At 55.9% G+C, this 17540-nt stretch overlaps 1 protein-coding gene across 1 annotated transcript in view; it reads right to left on the bottom strand.

Annotated features, from left to right (window-relative positions):
* The window catches only part of PADI3 (peptidyl arginine deiminase 3), a 30115-nt gene extending 14744 nt beyond the window's left edge, over positions 1-15371 (bottom strand). Inside the window, exons 1-6 of the mRNA XM_010802689.4 lie at positions 15102-15371; positions 7793-7973; positions 5476-5548; positions 3247-3308; positions 2206-2323; positions 779-904 (exon numbers count right to left, since the gene is read on the bottom strand). Of these exons, the coding sequence (XP_010800991.1) occupies positions 779-904; positions 2206-2323; positions 3247-3308; positions 5476-5548; positions 7793-7973; positions 15102-15193 (652 nt within the window). The 5' untranslated portion in view covers positions 15194-15371. The remainder of the gene's footprint in view (positions 1-778; positions 905-2205; positions 2324-3246; positions 3309-5475; positions 5549-7792; positions 7974-15101) is intronic.
* Positions 15372-17540: the final 2169 nt, after the last annotated feature.

The following is a 17540-nucleotide window of genomic DNA, read 5'->3' on the forward strand; positions in this document are numbered from 1 at the left end:
GATGCATAACTCGGTGAGAGAAACCACGTGGACCGCAGAATGTGGACGCACGCACCAAGCACGATCAGTGCACATAAAAAAATGTCCGGAAGAACACACACGAAATGGCCAACAGAGGACACGTGTTAAGACTCAGGTTTTGGAGTTGGGTAGAGAACTCTCGTTTTTAACTTTACATACTTCCGTATTTCTAAAATGAGCATATTACTACTCGTATTGTGTTGCCCCAAAAGTTACATCTTACAGAAAAACCCAAATACATATTTGTATTTTTTGAAGTATTATATATCCTTGCTTGCATTCGTGATAATGACACTGTAGCTATGTAAAGCAATGGTTTGGGGTTTATCGGGGTGGGCGGGAGATGCAGACTGAACATAGGAGCCAGGGTGTCTGGGACTGGCTTTGAAACACTTCAGCAAACAAGAAAGGACAGATCAAGTAAGAGAAGCAAAATAGCGATCCTTGTTGAATCTGAGTGGTTGGCATATAAGGGTTCTTCACAGTGTTATGCTTCTGGGTATGCTCGAAAGTTTTGATAATCAAAATTTTTAAACGTGCTTAAAATATGTTTAAAAATGCATTCATCTGCTAAAACCATCTTGGGCACGGCTGTGCCAGGGACACCAGGCAACCAGTCGTGAAACTCGAGCATCTGATGCTTCTTCCTCTGGGCCCTCAAGGCGGCCCTGGATCCAGAGCAGAGCCTGCACCCCAGCCTGGGTAGGGAAACTGAGCATCCCCACCCCCCGGGCAGGGAAGGAGGGCATCAACTCACCGCAGGCGTGGAACACCCGCGCCCGCTCGGCGTCAGCGCTGGAAGTGTGGAGGACGAGTTTGTGGTCGTCAAACAGGGCATTGGGGCCTTGTGTCCGCAGAATCATCACAGACATGTCTTCTAGGTCTGGGAAGCCAGACACAGGGCAGCGGCTCAGGGGGCCTCCAGCACCCCACCCCTCCCCAGGGCAGAGGGTGCCAAGTCCTGGGTCTCTGAGCCCCAGCTCTGCCCGCCCCGTGGAAATACTGAGAGCCACCAGGACCAAAGCAGGAGCATGTCTGTACGCGTGTGAGTGGTGAGATGCTTCCTGCCCTCTCTGTGCCTCCATTTCCTCCTCTGCCCATAGAAACAGAAGTGCCAAGTGGCCAGCCCGCTGCCTGGCCCAGGGCAGGAGTGCAGGAGCAACGTACGGTGAGAAGGCCGTCCGGGCAGCAGGCGGGTAAGGGCTCTCCTTTCAGGCCCAGTGTCACTTGCTGCTGCCCTGGGCCGGCCCCTCCCTCCCGGAGCCTCAGTGCTCCAGTCTCTGAAATGATCCTGCCAACTTTCAGAGTAGCTTGGGCATCTCGTGGGTGAAGCCCCTGACCCACACCCAGGACACTGCCAAGGCGTCCTTCATGGGGCCATGCACGCGGCTCAGGATGGACTTAGAATGTGGAAAGTGCTCAGTTGTGTCTGACTCTTTGCAACCCCATGGACCATACAGTCCATCGAATTCTCCAGGCCCCCATGAACTACACAGTCCATGGAATACTCCAGGCCAGAATACTGGAGTGGGTAGCCTTTCCCTTCTCCAGTGGACCTTCCCAACCCAGGGATCGAACCCAGGTCTCCCGCACTGAAGGTGGATTCTTTACCAGCTGAGTATACCAGGGAAGCCAAAGAAGGCTGGAGTGGGCAGCCTATCCCTTCTCCAGGGGATCTTCCCGACCCAGGAATCAAACCTGGTTCTTCTGCATTGCAGGCGGATTCTTTACCAGCTGAGCCACCAGGGAATATGGGGCATCTCTGAAATCCAGGCCAGTGATGCCAGCGGGAAGGAGGCTGGATTTGGGTTTATAGGAACCTTGGACCTGCCGCAGGCTGACTGAGTGACTTCGGGGATCCCCTGACCTCTGAGTGTCAACATCGTCATCTCTGAATTTGGGGGAGGCCACCCTCCTGCTTGGATGCTTAGATGAGAATTTGGGGAAAGGCTCTGACGCACAGTAGGTGCTCAGCATTAGCACTTTCCAAGCCTGGAGGGGGAAGAAGAGGAGGCTGCTCCTCTCCAGAATTCTGCCCTGGCAGGGGTGCCTGCTGGCGCTGGGGTGCTGGGGAGGGGCAGGTTTTAAGGAACATTAAGGCTCGCCTGGAAGCTGAACCTCTGGCCCCAGGCTCTGCCTTCAGAGCCCCCTCGTGGGTGAGACTCCCGGCAGGGCGCCCCTCACCTTGCAGGCAGCGCACGTGGTGGTCACAGTTGTCCTGGTCGTCAGAGCTCATACTGTCTCTGTCGCAGTTCACCAGCAGGATGGCTCCGTGCCCACTGGGTCCCCAGACCCACTGCCGCTGCCGATGGCAAAGCACAGCGGTGACGGGGGCTCTGGCCAGGCCTGCGCCCCCCTCCCCGGCTCCCTCCGGGCCTTGTTCCTCAGCCCTCCTCTCTTCTCTGCCCTGAGCCCAAAGGCGAGCTGGAGCTCGAGGAACGCAGCAGCTCCTGCTACTCAAACGACAGCCTCTTTCACAGCTGTCTGTGGCATGCCTCCAGCCAGCATTCCCTTTTCCAACAGGCAGCTGTCTGAGGATGAGGTCTGTCTTCCCTCCTTGGCTCCTGCTGCTCCTTCCAGCTGAAACGCCCTGCCTCTTGCCGAACTCTGGAGCCCAGCTCAGGTGGACTTCTCCCTTGCTCACAAAGCCCAGCGTGACCTCTGAACTCCCAGCGTCTTCAGTGCCGCCACAATTCAGCCCAGAGTTCTTCTATAGTTTCGGACTTGGTAGATTTCCTTTTCACATAGGTCAGGGGGTCCGCATGCTACAATCTAGCTTACTGCCTGTTTTTCTAAATAAAGTTTTATTGGAACACCGTCACATCCTTTTCCCCATATTGACTATGTAGCTCTTTCGTCCTACACTGGCAGAATCGAACCGTTGCAGCAGAGACAGGATGGCCTGCAAAGCCTAAAACACTTACTATCTTGCTCTTACCAAAAAAAAAAAGTTTGCCAACCCCCAGCCTAGATTGAAAATCCAGAAGGACTTGTCCCTACAAAGGGAGACCTAGCCCAGGGCTGGGCACGCGTGTGCTTACAGTCCTTGATGATGCTTTTTCTGCCAGTGAAAGACAATCCCCAGCCATTCTTGGGTTGGCTCCACTGGCCTTGACATCAGCTGGGAGGCAGGGGGATACCTCTAATGACCTCACCCCTTTTAACCCAGCCTAGAGCAGCTGCGAACTCCATGTCCCTTTCTGGGTCCAGGCAGAGATAGCCTACCTTGTCCACAAAGTCCCTGTCCTGCCTGCCTTCACAGTTCAGGTCACAGTCCAGGGTGATATCTGCAAGGACAGGGCAGAGGGTGAGTCACGACAAGCCTCCCAGGAGCCCAGCACAGGCCCACGACCTCTGCCTTTTAGCCTCAGTCTCAGGGCCCATTCTGGGGCCAGACAAATGCAAGTCATTTCCAAGAAGACGCTACCCAGAGGTAGGAGCATTTGGAGCCTCCCTCCCCGGGCTGGGGAAAGAGGCCTTGGGGAAGATGCAGGGTCAGAGTGAAAACCCAGGTCAAATGCTGCCCCCTCCAGGAAGCCTTCCCTGAATTCTCCCTCTTCTGCCTCCCTGTAACCCTCACTGTCTGGGGGACACTCTGCCCCGCGCCTGGGTTGCCTGGGACATTCTGGGTCTGTATGAAGCTCCCTCGTCTCCCAGGGATGGGCCAGTGAGCCTGGACTTTGGTGTCAGATAATCGTGGATGTGGACCTAGGCTCTGGCACCTACTGGCCGCGTGGTTCTGAGCCTCAGCTTCCCCTCGTATCCCCGCCTCCATCCCACCTTCTTAACCACTCTCCCCAGAAGCTGGGGGAGGTTTTACGGTACACATGAAACCTTCAAGGGAGAGAGAAAAAAAATTGAAATGATTTTTAAATATGTGAAAAGATACTCAACCACCATACAAGAAGGGGATGAGTCTCAGAAACGTAAGGCGGGGCGAAAGGCACAACGTGACCCCCCCAGACAGAGGCCAAGGCAGATAAAAATAGACTGTATGAATTGGGTGTGCCTATTCAGATGACAAAACCATAAAGAAAGGAAAGGAAATATTTATCACAAGACGGTGGTTACCGTAGGGGAAGGAGCGAGTTACAATCAGAGAGGGCCTGGGGGTACTTTGGGGTGCTGGTCATGTTCCCTGTTCTATGTCTTGACCTGGGCGATGGCTGCTCAAGGCTTTGCTTTCTAGCTGTTCTTGTATCCGCCCCTCCAACCCCGCCAACACACACACACTCATATCGGGTTGGCCTAAAAATTCGTTCGGGTTTTTCCATAACGTGTTAAGAAAACCAAACTTTTTTTGCCAAACCAATACATACGTACTTTTCTGTATGTGTTATTTTCCAGTAAACAAGGTGTGGGTGTGTGTCCAGGGAGGCGTAGGCAGGGAGATCCCCAACCTCAGTCCTAACTAAACGGAGGCAGAGGAAAGCAACCCTGAGGCGCTGACCTCTCAGGCCGGAAAAACAGAAGAGGCTGGAAACGGACAGTGTTGGCAAGACACTCCCCTGAGCCGTTGGCAGGCATATAAGAAGGTAGGCCTTTCGGGAGAGCCATCTGGGAGCATCTATCACAGCTGAAATGTTCCCTCCCTGTAACTCAGCGGCTCTGCTTCCTAACACGCCTCCTGCAGGCAGAGCCTTTTCAACTCTCTTGCTAACTTTCTTGCCCTCCGAAATGGTTGCCCCAGCGTGAACCCCACGCCTGGTAGAAGGAGTTTCAGTCCTACATCCTTGGCAGCTCTATGCTGAGTATCTTTTCATTTGGGTTCTAAGCACTAGGATTTTCTCCACTGTGATTTGCTGGTTTCTGTCTTTTGCTTATTTCTATTAATTGTTTGGTTGTTCTTTCTTATTGATCAGCATTCTCCATTACCTGCAAACGCTGATCCAGGCATACGCATTGCAAATTGCTTCTCCTAGTCTGACTTTGTCCTTGTCCTCCGTTGCATAGAAGATTTCCATTTCAGTAGAGTCTAATTTAGCAATCTTGCCCCCAATGGGCTGTGCTTTTGTTTTGCCTTGTTAAAGAAAACTTCTGACTACTTTGAAGTTGAAGAGACATTCTCTTCTAAAAGCTTTAAAATGTTGACTTTCACCTGGACTTTTTTTAAATTTTATTTTTAATTGGAGGATAATTACTTTACAATATTGTGATGGTCTCTGCCATACATCAGCATGAGTCAGCCAGAGGTATACATCGTCCCCTCCCTCTTAAACTCGAGTCGTCCCACCTCCCTCCCCGTCCATCCCTCTAGGCGGTCACAGCACCGGCTTTGGGTACCCTGCGTCAGACAGCAAACCCATCTGAAGTTTGTCTTGAGGATGATATAAGCTGGGGTCCAAGTTTATTGAGCACCACAGGATCTGAGTTCCGGTTCTCCATTTGCCCCACTGGTGTTTATCCAGCCCAACACCACCTTCACCCTGCCCTTGGCTGAGGCCCCCAACTTACCCACACAGGTGAGGTAGAGCAGCGCGTAGGCCAGGGGCGAGGAGTCTCGGCTGGAATGGTAGGAAATCTGAACCTGTGGAGAGATGGGCCCAGGGTCAAGCTGGCTGAAACTAGGAGCCTGGCCCCAAAGCACAGGTCTTGGGGGATCTGGCAAGGAGGGAAGGTGCTCCCAGGAACCTCTGTGCAGCCACCAACCCAGCTCTTCCTTTAGCCTTCTCTGCCGCTCTTTTTCCATGCCTCGGTTAGCTCATCTGTAAAATGGGAACTATCTGTGAGGGATTCCATGGAGACCTGCATCCCAGTGCTGCTGCTGACTCCTGTGTGATTTTAGCAAGCCCCTGTTCCCTTTGGATCTCAGTTTTGCCATGGATAAACAAGGAGCTTGGTGCTGAGACTAAGACCCGGTACAGCCAAATAAATAAATACATTAAAAAATAAAATAAAATAAAATGAGGAGTTTGCACTGGGCAGGGCGTAGGGACACCCTCCTAACTGTGGGATTTGGACAGGCCTTTACTCGAGCCCAGCACCTCTGGGTTCTGTGACCTCCACCGAGGCCCTTCACATTTCTGAGCTGCCTCAGTTTGCTCCTCTGCAATATGGGCTTTATACAGGTCTCTACAATCAGAGGACGGTAGTTCAGATTTGAAACAATCCATGGAGAAGACTGATCTGGTAGGAAATGCCCAAGAAATACCAGCTCTTGTTATGAGAGGGCAGGGGGCGTGGTGTATGAGCCGGTGCAGCGCTCCTGAGTCAGATGGCCTGGGCTGGCAGAGGACACCCAGGACAGTTACTGTGCGTCCGGGTCTCCCTCTCCTCCACTGTGGAGCGGCGCTGATGATAGCTCCGTGGGACTGATGACAGGTTGTTCGGATTAAAGCCGGAAAGTGTGGGACGTTTGGCACGGTGCCCACAGCACATGCCCGACAGCTGTTAAAGGTGAGGCTGAAGACGGCGATGATGATAAAGCGAACTCCAGGCGGATGCATCGAAGCCGTTTCACCCTCCGCCCTGCTCCGGGACCCTCCCTCCTGATGCGGTCCCTCAGCTCTCGGGCTCTGATGTCCTGTCTCCCAGGGGGCTCAGGAACTTACCGAGACCCGTCCCTCCTCAGTCCTGAGAGCCCCGAAATCCTGCAGCTGCGAACCCCCAAGTGTCAAGCCCCAGCAGGGATGCTCGCTTCAGGCACACGGTTACCTGGACCCCAGACAAAGGCAGGGATGTTCTCATGGCCCTCCTCTGTCCCTGTGGTCCTCAGGGCCAAGGAATTCAGAGAGTGGCAGCCTCCGCACTGTCCCTGGCTCAGTGCTGGGCGCCCATTGCAGGCTGGCCCACCTTCTCGCCGGGCTCCGGGGGCCTCTGTCCTGACCCTCACCCACTTGGCTACTCACTGATCACGTGACTTCAGGTAAGCCATGCCCCTTCTTGGTCTATCTCCTTGTAAAACAGATTCGTGGAATCCTGCCCCACCTGCCGCATGAAACTCCCTGGATAGGCTAATTCGGATCCCTGGGTGGGAAAGACGTGGGGCTCACGGAGGGAGCTTGTCCCCAGGAGTCAGGCAGGTCTGACCCCTGAGCTCTAGTTCCCCCACTGACCAGCTCTGTGGCCCCGGGATGGTTGCTCTGAACCCTAGTGCCTCCCCTGAGAACCGCACATGAGACCCCGCCTCTGAGGCCGTCATCAGGGCTGGACGAGGGCACGCTGCCTAGTACTGGGCGCCCGGTCAGTGCTCCTCAAAGGGCCAGTTTCCCGAAATGGCGCTCCTGATGTGGAGCGGGAGCCTGCGCCTGCATGACAGACCTGGCTCCCACTGCACCAAGCTCATGGACCACCCATCTCCTCCGTTTTTCGAATGTCCCCTGCCCAGGGGCCAGAACACTGCCTCCAGCCCAGCCGTGGTAGGCTCGCTCTTGTGGCTGAATGGGCAGAGAGAGGAGAGGAGGGCAGGCACCTTGCCTGAGAAGGGAGTGGTGTCAGGAAGGCGGCAGGTTAGGGAAGGTGAGGCCCTTAGGGAAGGGGCCCCCGAGGCAGCTGCTCCCCTGTCCACCTCTGCTTTCTCTCCCTCATTCATAGTAACGGGGACCACGAATCAACCCTCAGCCTCAGGTGGGGAAACTGAGGCTCCGAGAGGAGACGAGAGTGGCCAGCAGACCCACGGCTTGTGTTCGTATGTTGCAGAGCTGGCGGCTCCAGGGCCAGGCTCTTGCCCTCTGGGTTACCCTGCATTCTGGATAAGAGAGGGCACTGGGCCCTCAGGGAGCTGGGTCGCCTCCCCACCCCCAGTCACCCCCAAACAAGGGGGTGCACTCACGTGACTGTCGTTGAGCTCGTTGCTGGGAGAGTTCATGACCACGATGATCTGGGAGCCCATGTCAAAGTGCCACCGCCGGGCATCCGCACGCTCCCGGTCCCTCTCCACGTTGGGGCAGATGTAGATGTCCACGCCGGGGGTTCCGTAGACCTCGAACGTCTCTGTGCCCTCGGGAACTGACCTGGGAAGGATGCAAGCCATGGGAAGTGCTAGAGGGCAGCCCTCGTTCAGATGCTTGAACTCTGGCTCAAACTCTTGCTTCCTCCAGGAAGCCTTCCCAGACTACCCCAGGCTTCTCAGATCCTTCCAGCAAGCTCCTAGGAGTCAAACTTGGAGCCCACACGCATACACACAGTCTCATATTCCCAGGTTCTGTGTTGGTTAACATTTCCCTTGTGAGTTCTCCAGGTATTCATTGTAGGGTTAAAAAGTCCGTGCTGTCTGATGGCCCTGGACTTCCTTTCAGCTCTAGCTGGTCGGGCGTCTTGTTTGAAACCAGTCTGCTCCTCCTGATGGTGTGTGTGTAGGGTGCCCATGCGCATGCGGGAAGGAGCGCCCACGGCCCCAGAGCCTTCAAGCCAGCTGGAGTGCTGAGGACAGCCCTGCCCAGGGCAAAAGGTGGGTCAGGAGGCAGTGGGGTCACACAGGGAGAGGCCTCTGTGGGGAGAGGACCCAGAAGGCTTCCTGGAGGAAGCGGCACACACCCCAGCGGGGGGACAACTGGCTGAGCTCTTGCTATGTGCCAGCCGTATTCAAGTTTCATTACATATATTGTCATGTAATCCATTAAAAAAAACCCAGATAGGTACTATTATTATCTCCCATTTTACAGACGGGAAAACTGAGGTTAAAGTAACCTGTCCAAGCTCATGGAGCTAGTAGGTGGCAGGACTGGGATCCACATCCAGGCCTCCTGGCTCCTGAGTCCACTTTCTTACCCAGGCATAACGACAACAGAAGTTGAAACCCCCAGGACCCCTCCCCTGCATGATTAGCATGGTGGGCTTCCCAAATATCAACTCATCTAAGCTTCTGCACAGTCCCATTTAATGTGGGGAAACCGAGGCTCAGGATGGGCAAGAGGCATGCCCAAGCTGCACTGCTGGCCATAGTTCCCCCCACTCCACCCCAAGGCCCTCTCCTTTCTCTGCCTCCACATGGAAGAAAGCAGGCCTCCTTCACTCCTCTGCTGGCATGATTCTGGCACTTCTCAGCCCAGCTTCCCTTTATAGAAAGAGAAATATACAGGGCCCAAACAGTATTCCATCAGGTGGGTCCCTCTCCAGGGCTTGGCCTGCTAGGCGTCCTCACCCGGTAGGAGGAGCTGACACACCTGTGTCTCCTCCCAGGCAGGGCTGCCAGGTTTAATAAACTATAGCACATGCAGTCAGACTCGAATGTCAGGTAACCAACAAACAGTTACCTTAGCGTAAGTACACCCCGTGCGATATTCGGGACATCCTTCGACTAAAACATTACTCATTGTTTGGACTTCCGGTTTAACTGAGTGTCCTGGGTTTTATCTGGTAACTGACTCCCAAAGCTGATGTTTCCAGAACTCTATTATGCTGAGCCCTGGGTCTGTGAGCCAGACCGTCGGGGGACAGGGAGAGCCTGCAGTGAGAGGTGTGGGGACACAGAGACGGAGAGACAGATACGGAAGCCAGAGACACTGAGACTCACGCAGCTGGACCTGGTGTGAAAGGCCCCCCAGCACCGCCCCCCCACCCCCGACAACCCAGGTGCTCCTTGGACCCCAGGCCTCCCCAGCTAGAGCGGCACAGCTTGGGTGGTCCTTCAGACGTGACGCCCACCCAGTTCCCAGGCTGCAGACTGTGGTTTGGGGTATTTCAGCCCGGCTCTCCTGTACCTTCCCAGCCCAGGCCCCATGTGAGCCTCCAGGGGGACCCCAGATGAAGACGGAAGCAGCCCTGTGCAGGAGGGTCCCAAAGAAGCCAGGGGCTCAGGAGTGCCAGCACCAGGGTCAGGACACAGGTTCTAGACCAGGCCGGGCTGCCCTACGGCCAAGTGCCCTTAAACAACTCACCTGGCCCTGCAGCCTTGCCTTTAAAGCGGGGCAATGACAGCCACTGGGCCAACCGCAGGCAACTGTGAGGCTCAAACACAATAACAGATGGGGCAGTCTTGGAAAACCACCAGCCAGGAAGGGGGACGGGGTTATTAAGGTACATTAGGACATAGGAGGTGGGCGTACGGGAGCAGGCTGAGGCTGGGACTGGGGCGTCTGGGGAAGCTTCTCGGAGGAAGGGGTGAACTAAGGGCAAGGAGGAGACACAGCTAAAGGGAAGGGGTTCCCAAGCGGAGGAGGTCAAGGGCGAACTCAGGCTGCAACGAGCTCGTTGTCATTTCATTCCTATGTAGTGGGAGCTAGCGGTGGTTCCTGAGTACGAGGGTGACCGGTGGAGCCGTGGTGAGGAGGCTAAGCCTGAGGGCTCTGGGGTCAGGTCGCCTGGGTTCCGGTCCAGCTCCACTCTCACTAGCTGCGTGGCCTGGACCTCTCTGTGTCGGCATCGATTAAGTGGGGGTGATGAGCGGAGGAGATGAGTGTGTTTGTATGCTGAACAGAATGAGCGAAAGTTGAAGGCCCCTGCACCTGCGCCGTTGTTTCCCTGCTGGAGAAACTGGGGCCCAGAAGAGATCAGACCCCCGGTTCAGGGTTTATACCCCCCACACAGCTGTGTGTTAGGAAGACTGAAGCGGCAGCTGCTGGGGGAAGCCCTGCAGCAGGATGGGAGGATCTGAGCTCCCCGGTGCCTGGAGGGCACGGGAGGTGGCCCGAGGCTTACCTGGATGAAGTTCCGCCTCCCGTCAGACCACCCTGAGCACAGCCTGCTGCTCCAGATGGCACCCCAGCCCAGCCCTGGGCACACACAGCTGGGGGCTGTGCCCTCCCCCACATGCAGGACCGTCCAAGACCCTCTGCATCGCCAAGTCCTCTCAGGCAGCTTCAGGACGCCACAGCCTGGGAGCTGGTGCGCGCTGGGAAAAACACGATGGAATGACCCACAGTTTTGGTTGCCAGGGACCGGGGCATTTCCTGGGGTGCAGGACATTCAGTAATAAGACCTAGAAAGTCTTAGGCAAGCAGGGACCGCTGGTCACCCTCACGGCATCAACCTCAGACCTACTTGTTGAAAATGCCGATTCCAGAACCATAAGTTCTGCACGCAGAGCTCTTTTAAACCACCTGATGTCCAGTGAAGTCTGAGGACATAGCTAAGGAGGGGTGTCTCAGAAATGCTGGACCTGCCACCCCGCCCAGGGGGCGTGGGGGGACGCAGCATGAGCTCACGCGCTCCTGGGCGTCCAGACAGCTCAGGCCTGCCTTTAGACTCGTCCACCCTGTCAGTGGCGAGGATGATGGTGAGAGTGATGGTGCAGACGGCGCCCCAGGCCACCGGATGTCAGTACTGTTCCCCCACCTTACAGATAAGAAAAGGGAGGCTCAGAGACGACAGGCGACTTGCTCAAAGCCACGCAGCTGGTGAGGGACAGAGTCAGGACTCAAGCCAGCTCTGTCCCCACTCCCTTGCAAACTCAAACCCACCCTCTCCCTCCCAGCTCTTAGGACCTCCACCTCTGGGAAAACAAAACTAGGCATTTTAGAGCCGGGAAACTGATGGGAAAGGTTCTCTGTCGCTGAGAACAGAAAGGTTGATGAGATGACCACCAAGGTCCCCAATGAGCTGGCCCATGGCAGCAGGGGAGACCAAGGCTCAGAGCGCTCAGGATGCCAGCTGTCCCTCTCTGTTCGGTGAGGTCCCAGATTCCCAGCCCCACCAGCCTCACCAGAAGAACGCGGTCCAGGAGCTCACTGCCCTTCCTCAATCCCACGTCTTCCTGCCCCTGGAACACAGCGGACACACACACCCCTTCTACAAAGTCCACGTAGTTGAGAGTTAAAGATGCATCTGCCTCCTCTGCTCTCCGCACAGGCAGGCCAGAGCTGTACACCAAACAGAGTTTGGGGGAGACCGAGGGGAGCTGCTTTGTCTAACCAAGGAGGAGGCTCAGAAGCCTCTGTGAGCAGAGCCTGAAAGCCACTCTTCAATGCCAACCTCTCTGGGGCACATATGTGGAAACTGAGTCCCAGGAAGGAGCAGAAATGTGCTCAAGGTGACATAGCAAAGGGTGAAGGCACCAGGGTCAGCACTGGGTCCCTGCCCGGCACCCCAAGCCTCTCCGTTCTGTAAGATGGCCTCTGCTGAGGGTCAGAACTGGGTCCCTGCCCGGCACCCCAAGCCTCTTCATTCTGTAAGACGGCCTCTGCTGAGGGTCAGCACTGGGTTCCTGCCCCAGGCACCCCAAGCCTCTTCGTTCTGTAAGACGGCCTCTGCTGAGCATGCGGTGAGCTGGCTGCCCTTCCACCTAGGGACGGCGTTCTCAGTCCTGGCTGCAAGCCAGTGCGCGGCTCATCATGTCTGTGTGTTACCCCGAACAGGGAGAGCAAAACCCCTTCACCAAGCCTGGGCCACCTCCAACTCAGCGGAAAGAAGGAAGATAGGTTTAATCTGCTAGTGATTAGAGATCCCGAGGGGTCTTGCTCGTCCTGCAAGGCTCTGCCTCCAGGGAGCCCACCCTGACTGCTCAGTTCAGTTCAGTTCAGTCGCTCAGTCGTGTACGACTCTTTGCGACCCCATGAATCGCAGCATGCCAGGCCTCCCTGTCCATCACCAACTCTCGGAGTTCACCGACTCACGTCCATCGAGTCAGTGATGCCATCCAGCCATCTAGCCTGTGTTAATTTCTCTTTTCTCCTCTCCGCCTTCTCCCAGCAGGGCTCACAGGTTTTTCTGCCATCTTGTGGATGGTTTGGGGACACTCGAGGCTGTCTCGAGAGCCAGGAAAGATACTTAAGATGATGATGGTGGTGGTAATAATGGCAGCAGTTACCATAATTGAATGTTCACGTGCCAGGCATCGCCTACGTGCCCTACATGCACGATCTCAATCGTGCCCACAGCCCTTTGAAGTGAAGGCCAAAGTGCCCGGGCTGCATTCTGGCCCTGCCTCTCCTCTCTGGCTGTGTGACAGGGGCAAATGACACAGCCTCTCTGTGCCTCAGTTTCCTCATCTCTGAGACGGGGAGGAAGACAGTACCCACCTCACAGAAGGGCTGGAGTCTTAGTTAGCGTTAGTCACACGCACTCTAGGGCATGGGCCAGGCTCTAGGCATCTGCTGATATAATTACGCCCTTCATTCTACAGATGAAGAAAGAGTGACATGGACGTGCAGTGACTTTCCCAAGGTCCGACAGCTCTCAGGAGGCAGAGCCAAGGCCGACCACCACACCCACTCCCTTTCTCCCGCTGGCCCACGGTCCGAGCACCCAGGATGCCGAGTCACAGCATCTCCGAGTCGGAAGGGGCTTTAGAAGTAATCTGGTCCCGCTTGCTTGCAAGACAAGAATCCCCACAGCACCCCTGCGAGGTGGTCCAGCCTCAGCTAGAATTTCGGGACAGGGCTCTCAGAGGTCAGGGCCACGTCTGCTCGTTCACCACTGTGTCCCCATGCCTAGCGCACACTAGACCCCGAAGGAGTATTAATACCTGATGGATGTGCCGATGAACAGACTAGGAGCTCCTCCCCATCCCCGAGACGGGCTGGTCATTAGAGGCCCGAGAGTCTCTCCTTTGAGGCCAGAGGCTGTCCCACCCACAGCCTCCTCCGTGAACCCCAAGGATGGCCTATCATTCCACATCACCCCAAGACACTGCTGCCTCTGCCACTCACGGTCCAAGGCCATCCTCCATCCTCTAGAAAGTTCTGCAGGGGAGGGGCCGGTCCCAGGCTTCCTGTGGCAGGTCAAACAAGAGACACAGGTGCCCGACGGGCATGGGGTAGGCAGGGCAGGTGAGTCACCCCCACGGGCATGCAGAGCTGGGGGAGGCGGTGGCGCCAGCTGGCACGGGCACCCCTCCTCATCATCTGGGGCTTCTCTCTGTGTCGGGAGCAACCAAGACCCCATCCCAGTCCTCACTGCCTACCCACCCTCAGCCTGCTGCAGACCAGCTCCTCAGCTCCTCTCCTCTAGTGCCCTGGGACCAACCCTGTCTCTGCTTGTAAGTTAACTCCAGTTTTTAAAGTCCTGGTTTAAAATGCTGGTTCTCAGGTGGGGGTGACCTTCCCTCCAGGGCACACTGGGCGATGTCCAGAGGTGTTTTTGGCCATCACAAGTGAGGGGTGATCAGTGGCATCTGCTGAGCGGGGGCCAGAGACACACTGCTTAACATCTCCCAGGGCACAGGCTGGCGCCTCAACAAGCAATGACCATGCCAACAGTGCTGAGGCTGAGAAACGCAGGCTCGTCTCAGGAGAGCGCGGAGAGCTGCGCGATGGGAAGAGCGGCATGGTGCGGGCTTCTCTCCTACCCCCGGAGTACCTGCGTTCCCCGCTCAGTCTTGGACCCAGGACCCCCGAGGACGCCTTGAGAAGTAAAGAAGCCGGCTTCCTGGTGGTTCCCAGCGCCCAGCTCCTGAAACCCTGCCTGAACTCTCCTTTTCCTCCGGGGGGAGAGAGAGAAGACGGGGGCCTCCCCCCAGCCTCTGGCTTTACGGCCACGGCCGCGGCGGTAGCAGGGGCATAACGCACGGGTGCGGCTCCGTAAGCAGCAGGCAGCAGAAAGCAGACACGACCAGGAACAGCTTTAAGCGCTGGCTTCGCCGCTTGGTAGCTGTGTGGTTGACCCAACAGCTTGCTCTGCCTGTGCCTCCATTTCCACATCCATCAGGCAAAAGAAAACTAGTAATAAACTCAGCTCCTCCGGTTGTTGTGAAAGTCAAGTTTGGGAGTTCAAGTTCAAGGATTAAATTCAAGAGGCTTGTCAAGCTCTTAGAACAGTGCTTGGCACAGAGTAAGTGCTTTGTTGAGTGTAAGTGATTTCTTTTTTTTTTTACAAAAGGATTGATGCCCAGCTTGCAGAGCTCATAAGCTGGGGGTGTGGGTACCCCTCTTCCTAGTCTTGTGTACCCAGTGAGACCCCCCCCCAGCTCAGCCTGCAGGATCGTCAGGACGGGGGCAAGTGCCCAGCAGCCTCTGAGGCCCTGAACCAGAGCGACAGGGCCTTTCACCCTCATTCAGTCCCCTACACTTCACGCCCCCTGGCTGGGGTCTTGAAGAAGCCCGGCTGAGAAAGGCAAAGACCTCCTTGCACGCCTGGCTGCTGTTCCAAGGCCAAGACTCAGGAGAGGGCAGCCAAGTCAGGAAGCACCCAGGACGGCCTGCAGGGAGAGCCCGGGGTCGGCACCAGGGGCCTGCAGTGCCCACCCCCAGGCTTCTGGCTCTTACCCATAAATGTCCACCAGGGTCTCGACTCCAGCCACACACACGGCACTGGTGGGGTGTTCCAGGGATACGCGCACAATCCTCTGCAGAGACATGCTGGCCTCTACCTGGGCTTGAGCCTCAGATGCCCCTTGGCATGCGGTTTAAAAGACCCTGGCCCCGCCCCACCAGCCCCAAATGCTAGCTCATTGGCTCCAGTCCCAGAAGCCCAGCTCCTTCCCAGAGCCACGAGCTCAGGATTGGCAGGAAGAAGCCGGGAGTTTGCATATGAACCTGTGGCTCCCACCCAGGCCTGCAGACAGTTAATTTCTCACTTTAAGGGGAGAACGTTAAGTCCCTTAGGTACCTGGCCAGGGCACCAGGACCCTGGAGGGGTCACAGATGCAGGGTGTTGATCAGGGGACTGTTCTCGATTTCCACTCTCAGCCTCTTCACCCTCTTTTTCTGTCTTTTCAGAGACAAGATGTTGTCAGTGGGGAGCTTCTCTGCCATGCTGGGAAAACTGATGAAAATGCAGATCCCCAGGTCCAGCCTCCAACTTGATAAGCAGCCTGGCATCTGGAGTCTTTTTTTTGCACTGATTTTCAAGTCTTTATTGAATTTGTTACAATATTGCTTCTGTTTTATGTTTTGGTTTCTGATCCTGAGGCTTGTGCAACCTTAGCTCCCCAAGTGGGGGTCCGACCTGCACCCTCTGCCCCAGAAGATGAAGTCTCAACCACCAAGACCCCCAGGGAACTCCCCCGGAATTTTTGTTTTTTTACAAGCAGCCCTATAGCATTTCTGAACTGAACTGAACTATAGCATTTCAAGGCATTTTGAGGAACACCAGTCTTTTTCTTAAGAGCATGGATTTTTCAGGCTGGATTGCCACCCTGCCGCAATTACTTCCTGAGTGACCAGGGGCAAATCATTTAATTGCTCTGTGCCTCAATTTGGCATCTGAAAAATGGTCATTGTGAGAGTTAATGGGGACAACGTGAGAAGAGCTCTAGTGTGGAGCTCAGCATTATTTTATTATGGGTGTTGCTGTTATTGTTTATTATTATTATTATTATTAGATGCAAAAAGCTTCTGGAAACACTCTCTGGCCAGGAGGAGCATAGAAGGTCAGAGCAGGAAGGCTCCCACTTGTCAGGTGGGGAGACTGAGACCAGGGAGGGCGTTTGGCCACCTGACAGGGTGGGAGCAAGGTCTCTGGGAGAGGAGTCTTGGGCTGGGACCCAGGCTCCACCAGGCGCCGGCTGTGCAGCCTTGGGGCTTTGTCCCCTTGTGGTGCCCTCATCCGTGGACAATGCGGCTAGGCAGCAGCCCAGCAGAGATAATAGCAGACTCGCCCTGCCCAGGGAGGCCCAGAAGGTGCTGAGCAGAAGTTTCCACCCTCCTTCCTGGTGATGCTAACAGTTTGGGGCAGGGTGGGGACAGGATCTGACCCCGAGTCCCTGGCTGGGGGTGTTTGCACAAGTTCCGGGATCTCAGCAAGTCTAAGACGGGTGCTCCGGTACCCCACTCGGTCTGCAGAGGGTGTTCTTCGCAAGGAGAGAGGCTGGTTCCAGCGACAGCTTCGCCTTTCGGGCTGTAAAATGGCTTGGGGGCTGAGCCTGCTCTGGCAGCAGTCAGAGCTGAGGAGGAAACGCCAGGCAGGGGCCTTAGCCTGTCTGTGGACAGTTGGGAAACAGACGCACAAACCAGGGCATCCCTCTGGGCCTGGCCCGCTGTGCAGGGACAGGAGCAGCCTCCTGCTCAGAGCCCCGGAGCTCTGTACGTGCAGGTGGACCCCTGCTTCCCCTCTCCCCAGAGAACGCACGCCAGCTTTTAGAAAGGGATCTGTGGTTTAGTCAGACTAAAGTGTCTGTGACTGACAGGCAGTCAGTTTTTGCTTTTTAGTCCACAATAAACCTCAAATAAGGTGAATGAGTGAGCGAGTGTCAAAGGAGCATTTCAAGGCAGCACCAAGGATGTAGGATATCTTCAGGCCTCCAAAATCAGACCACTGAGGCCTAGCTTAGTAGGTTTCGAGGCAGGAATGAAATGGCTTGTGGCCCTGAACATCAGTCCTGCTGGGGACTGTCTCACTCTGCGGACAGACCCCCCTCAACCCTCCCTGAGAGAGGAAGCAGACAGCCCAGGGAAGGGAGAGGAATTAAGAGACAGGATCCACCCTCCTCTGATAACCATCTCAGCAAAGCAGGAAGCCTCAGGGCAACGGGCATGTGCCAGCCATTCTGCTGTGTCAGCCTGCCTGCCTGGCACTGGGGGCTCTCCCAGCTGGGTAGGAGCTGCCCATGGCCAGTGGAAGTTGAGCCAAGGAGCTGATAGCATAGTGGGGGGAACTGAAAACGGCCCTCCCCGCCCCCGCCCACAACCGCCACCATACTGACTTCCCCCGCCTCCTGCTCACGGCCCAGAGAACAGAAGCGAAGAGACAGGTCCAGGAAGACA

This window comes from Bos taurus, chromosome 2 (genome assembly GCF_002263795.3).
Source record: "Bos taurus isolate L1 Dominette 01449 registration number 42190680 breed Hereford chromosome 2, ARS-UCD2.0, whole genome shotgun sequence".
In the NCBI taxonomy this organism is placed as follows: Eukaryota; Metazoa; Chordata; class Mammalia; order Artiodactyla; family Bovidae; genus Bos; species Bos taurus.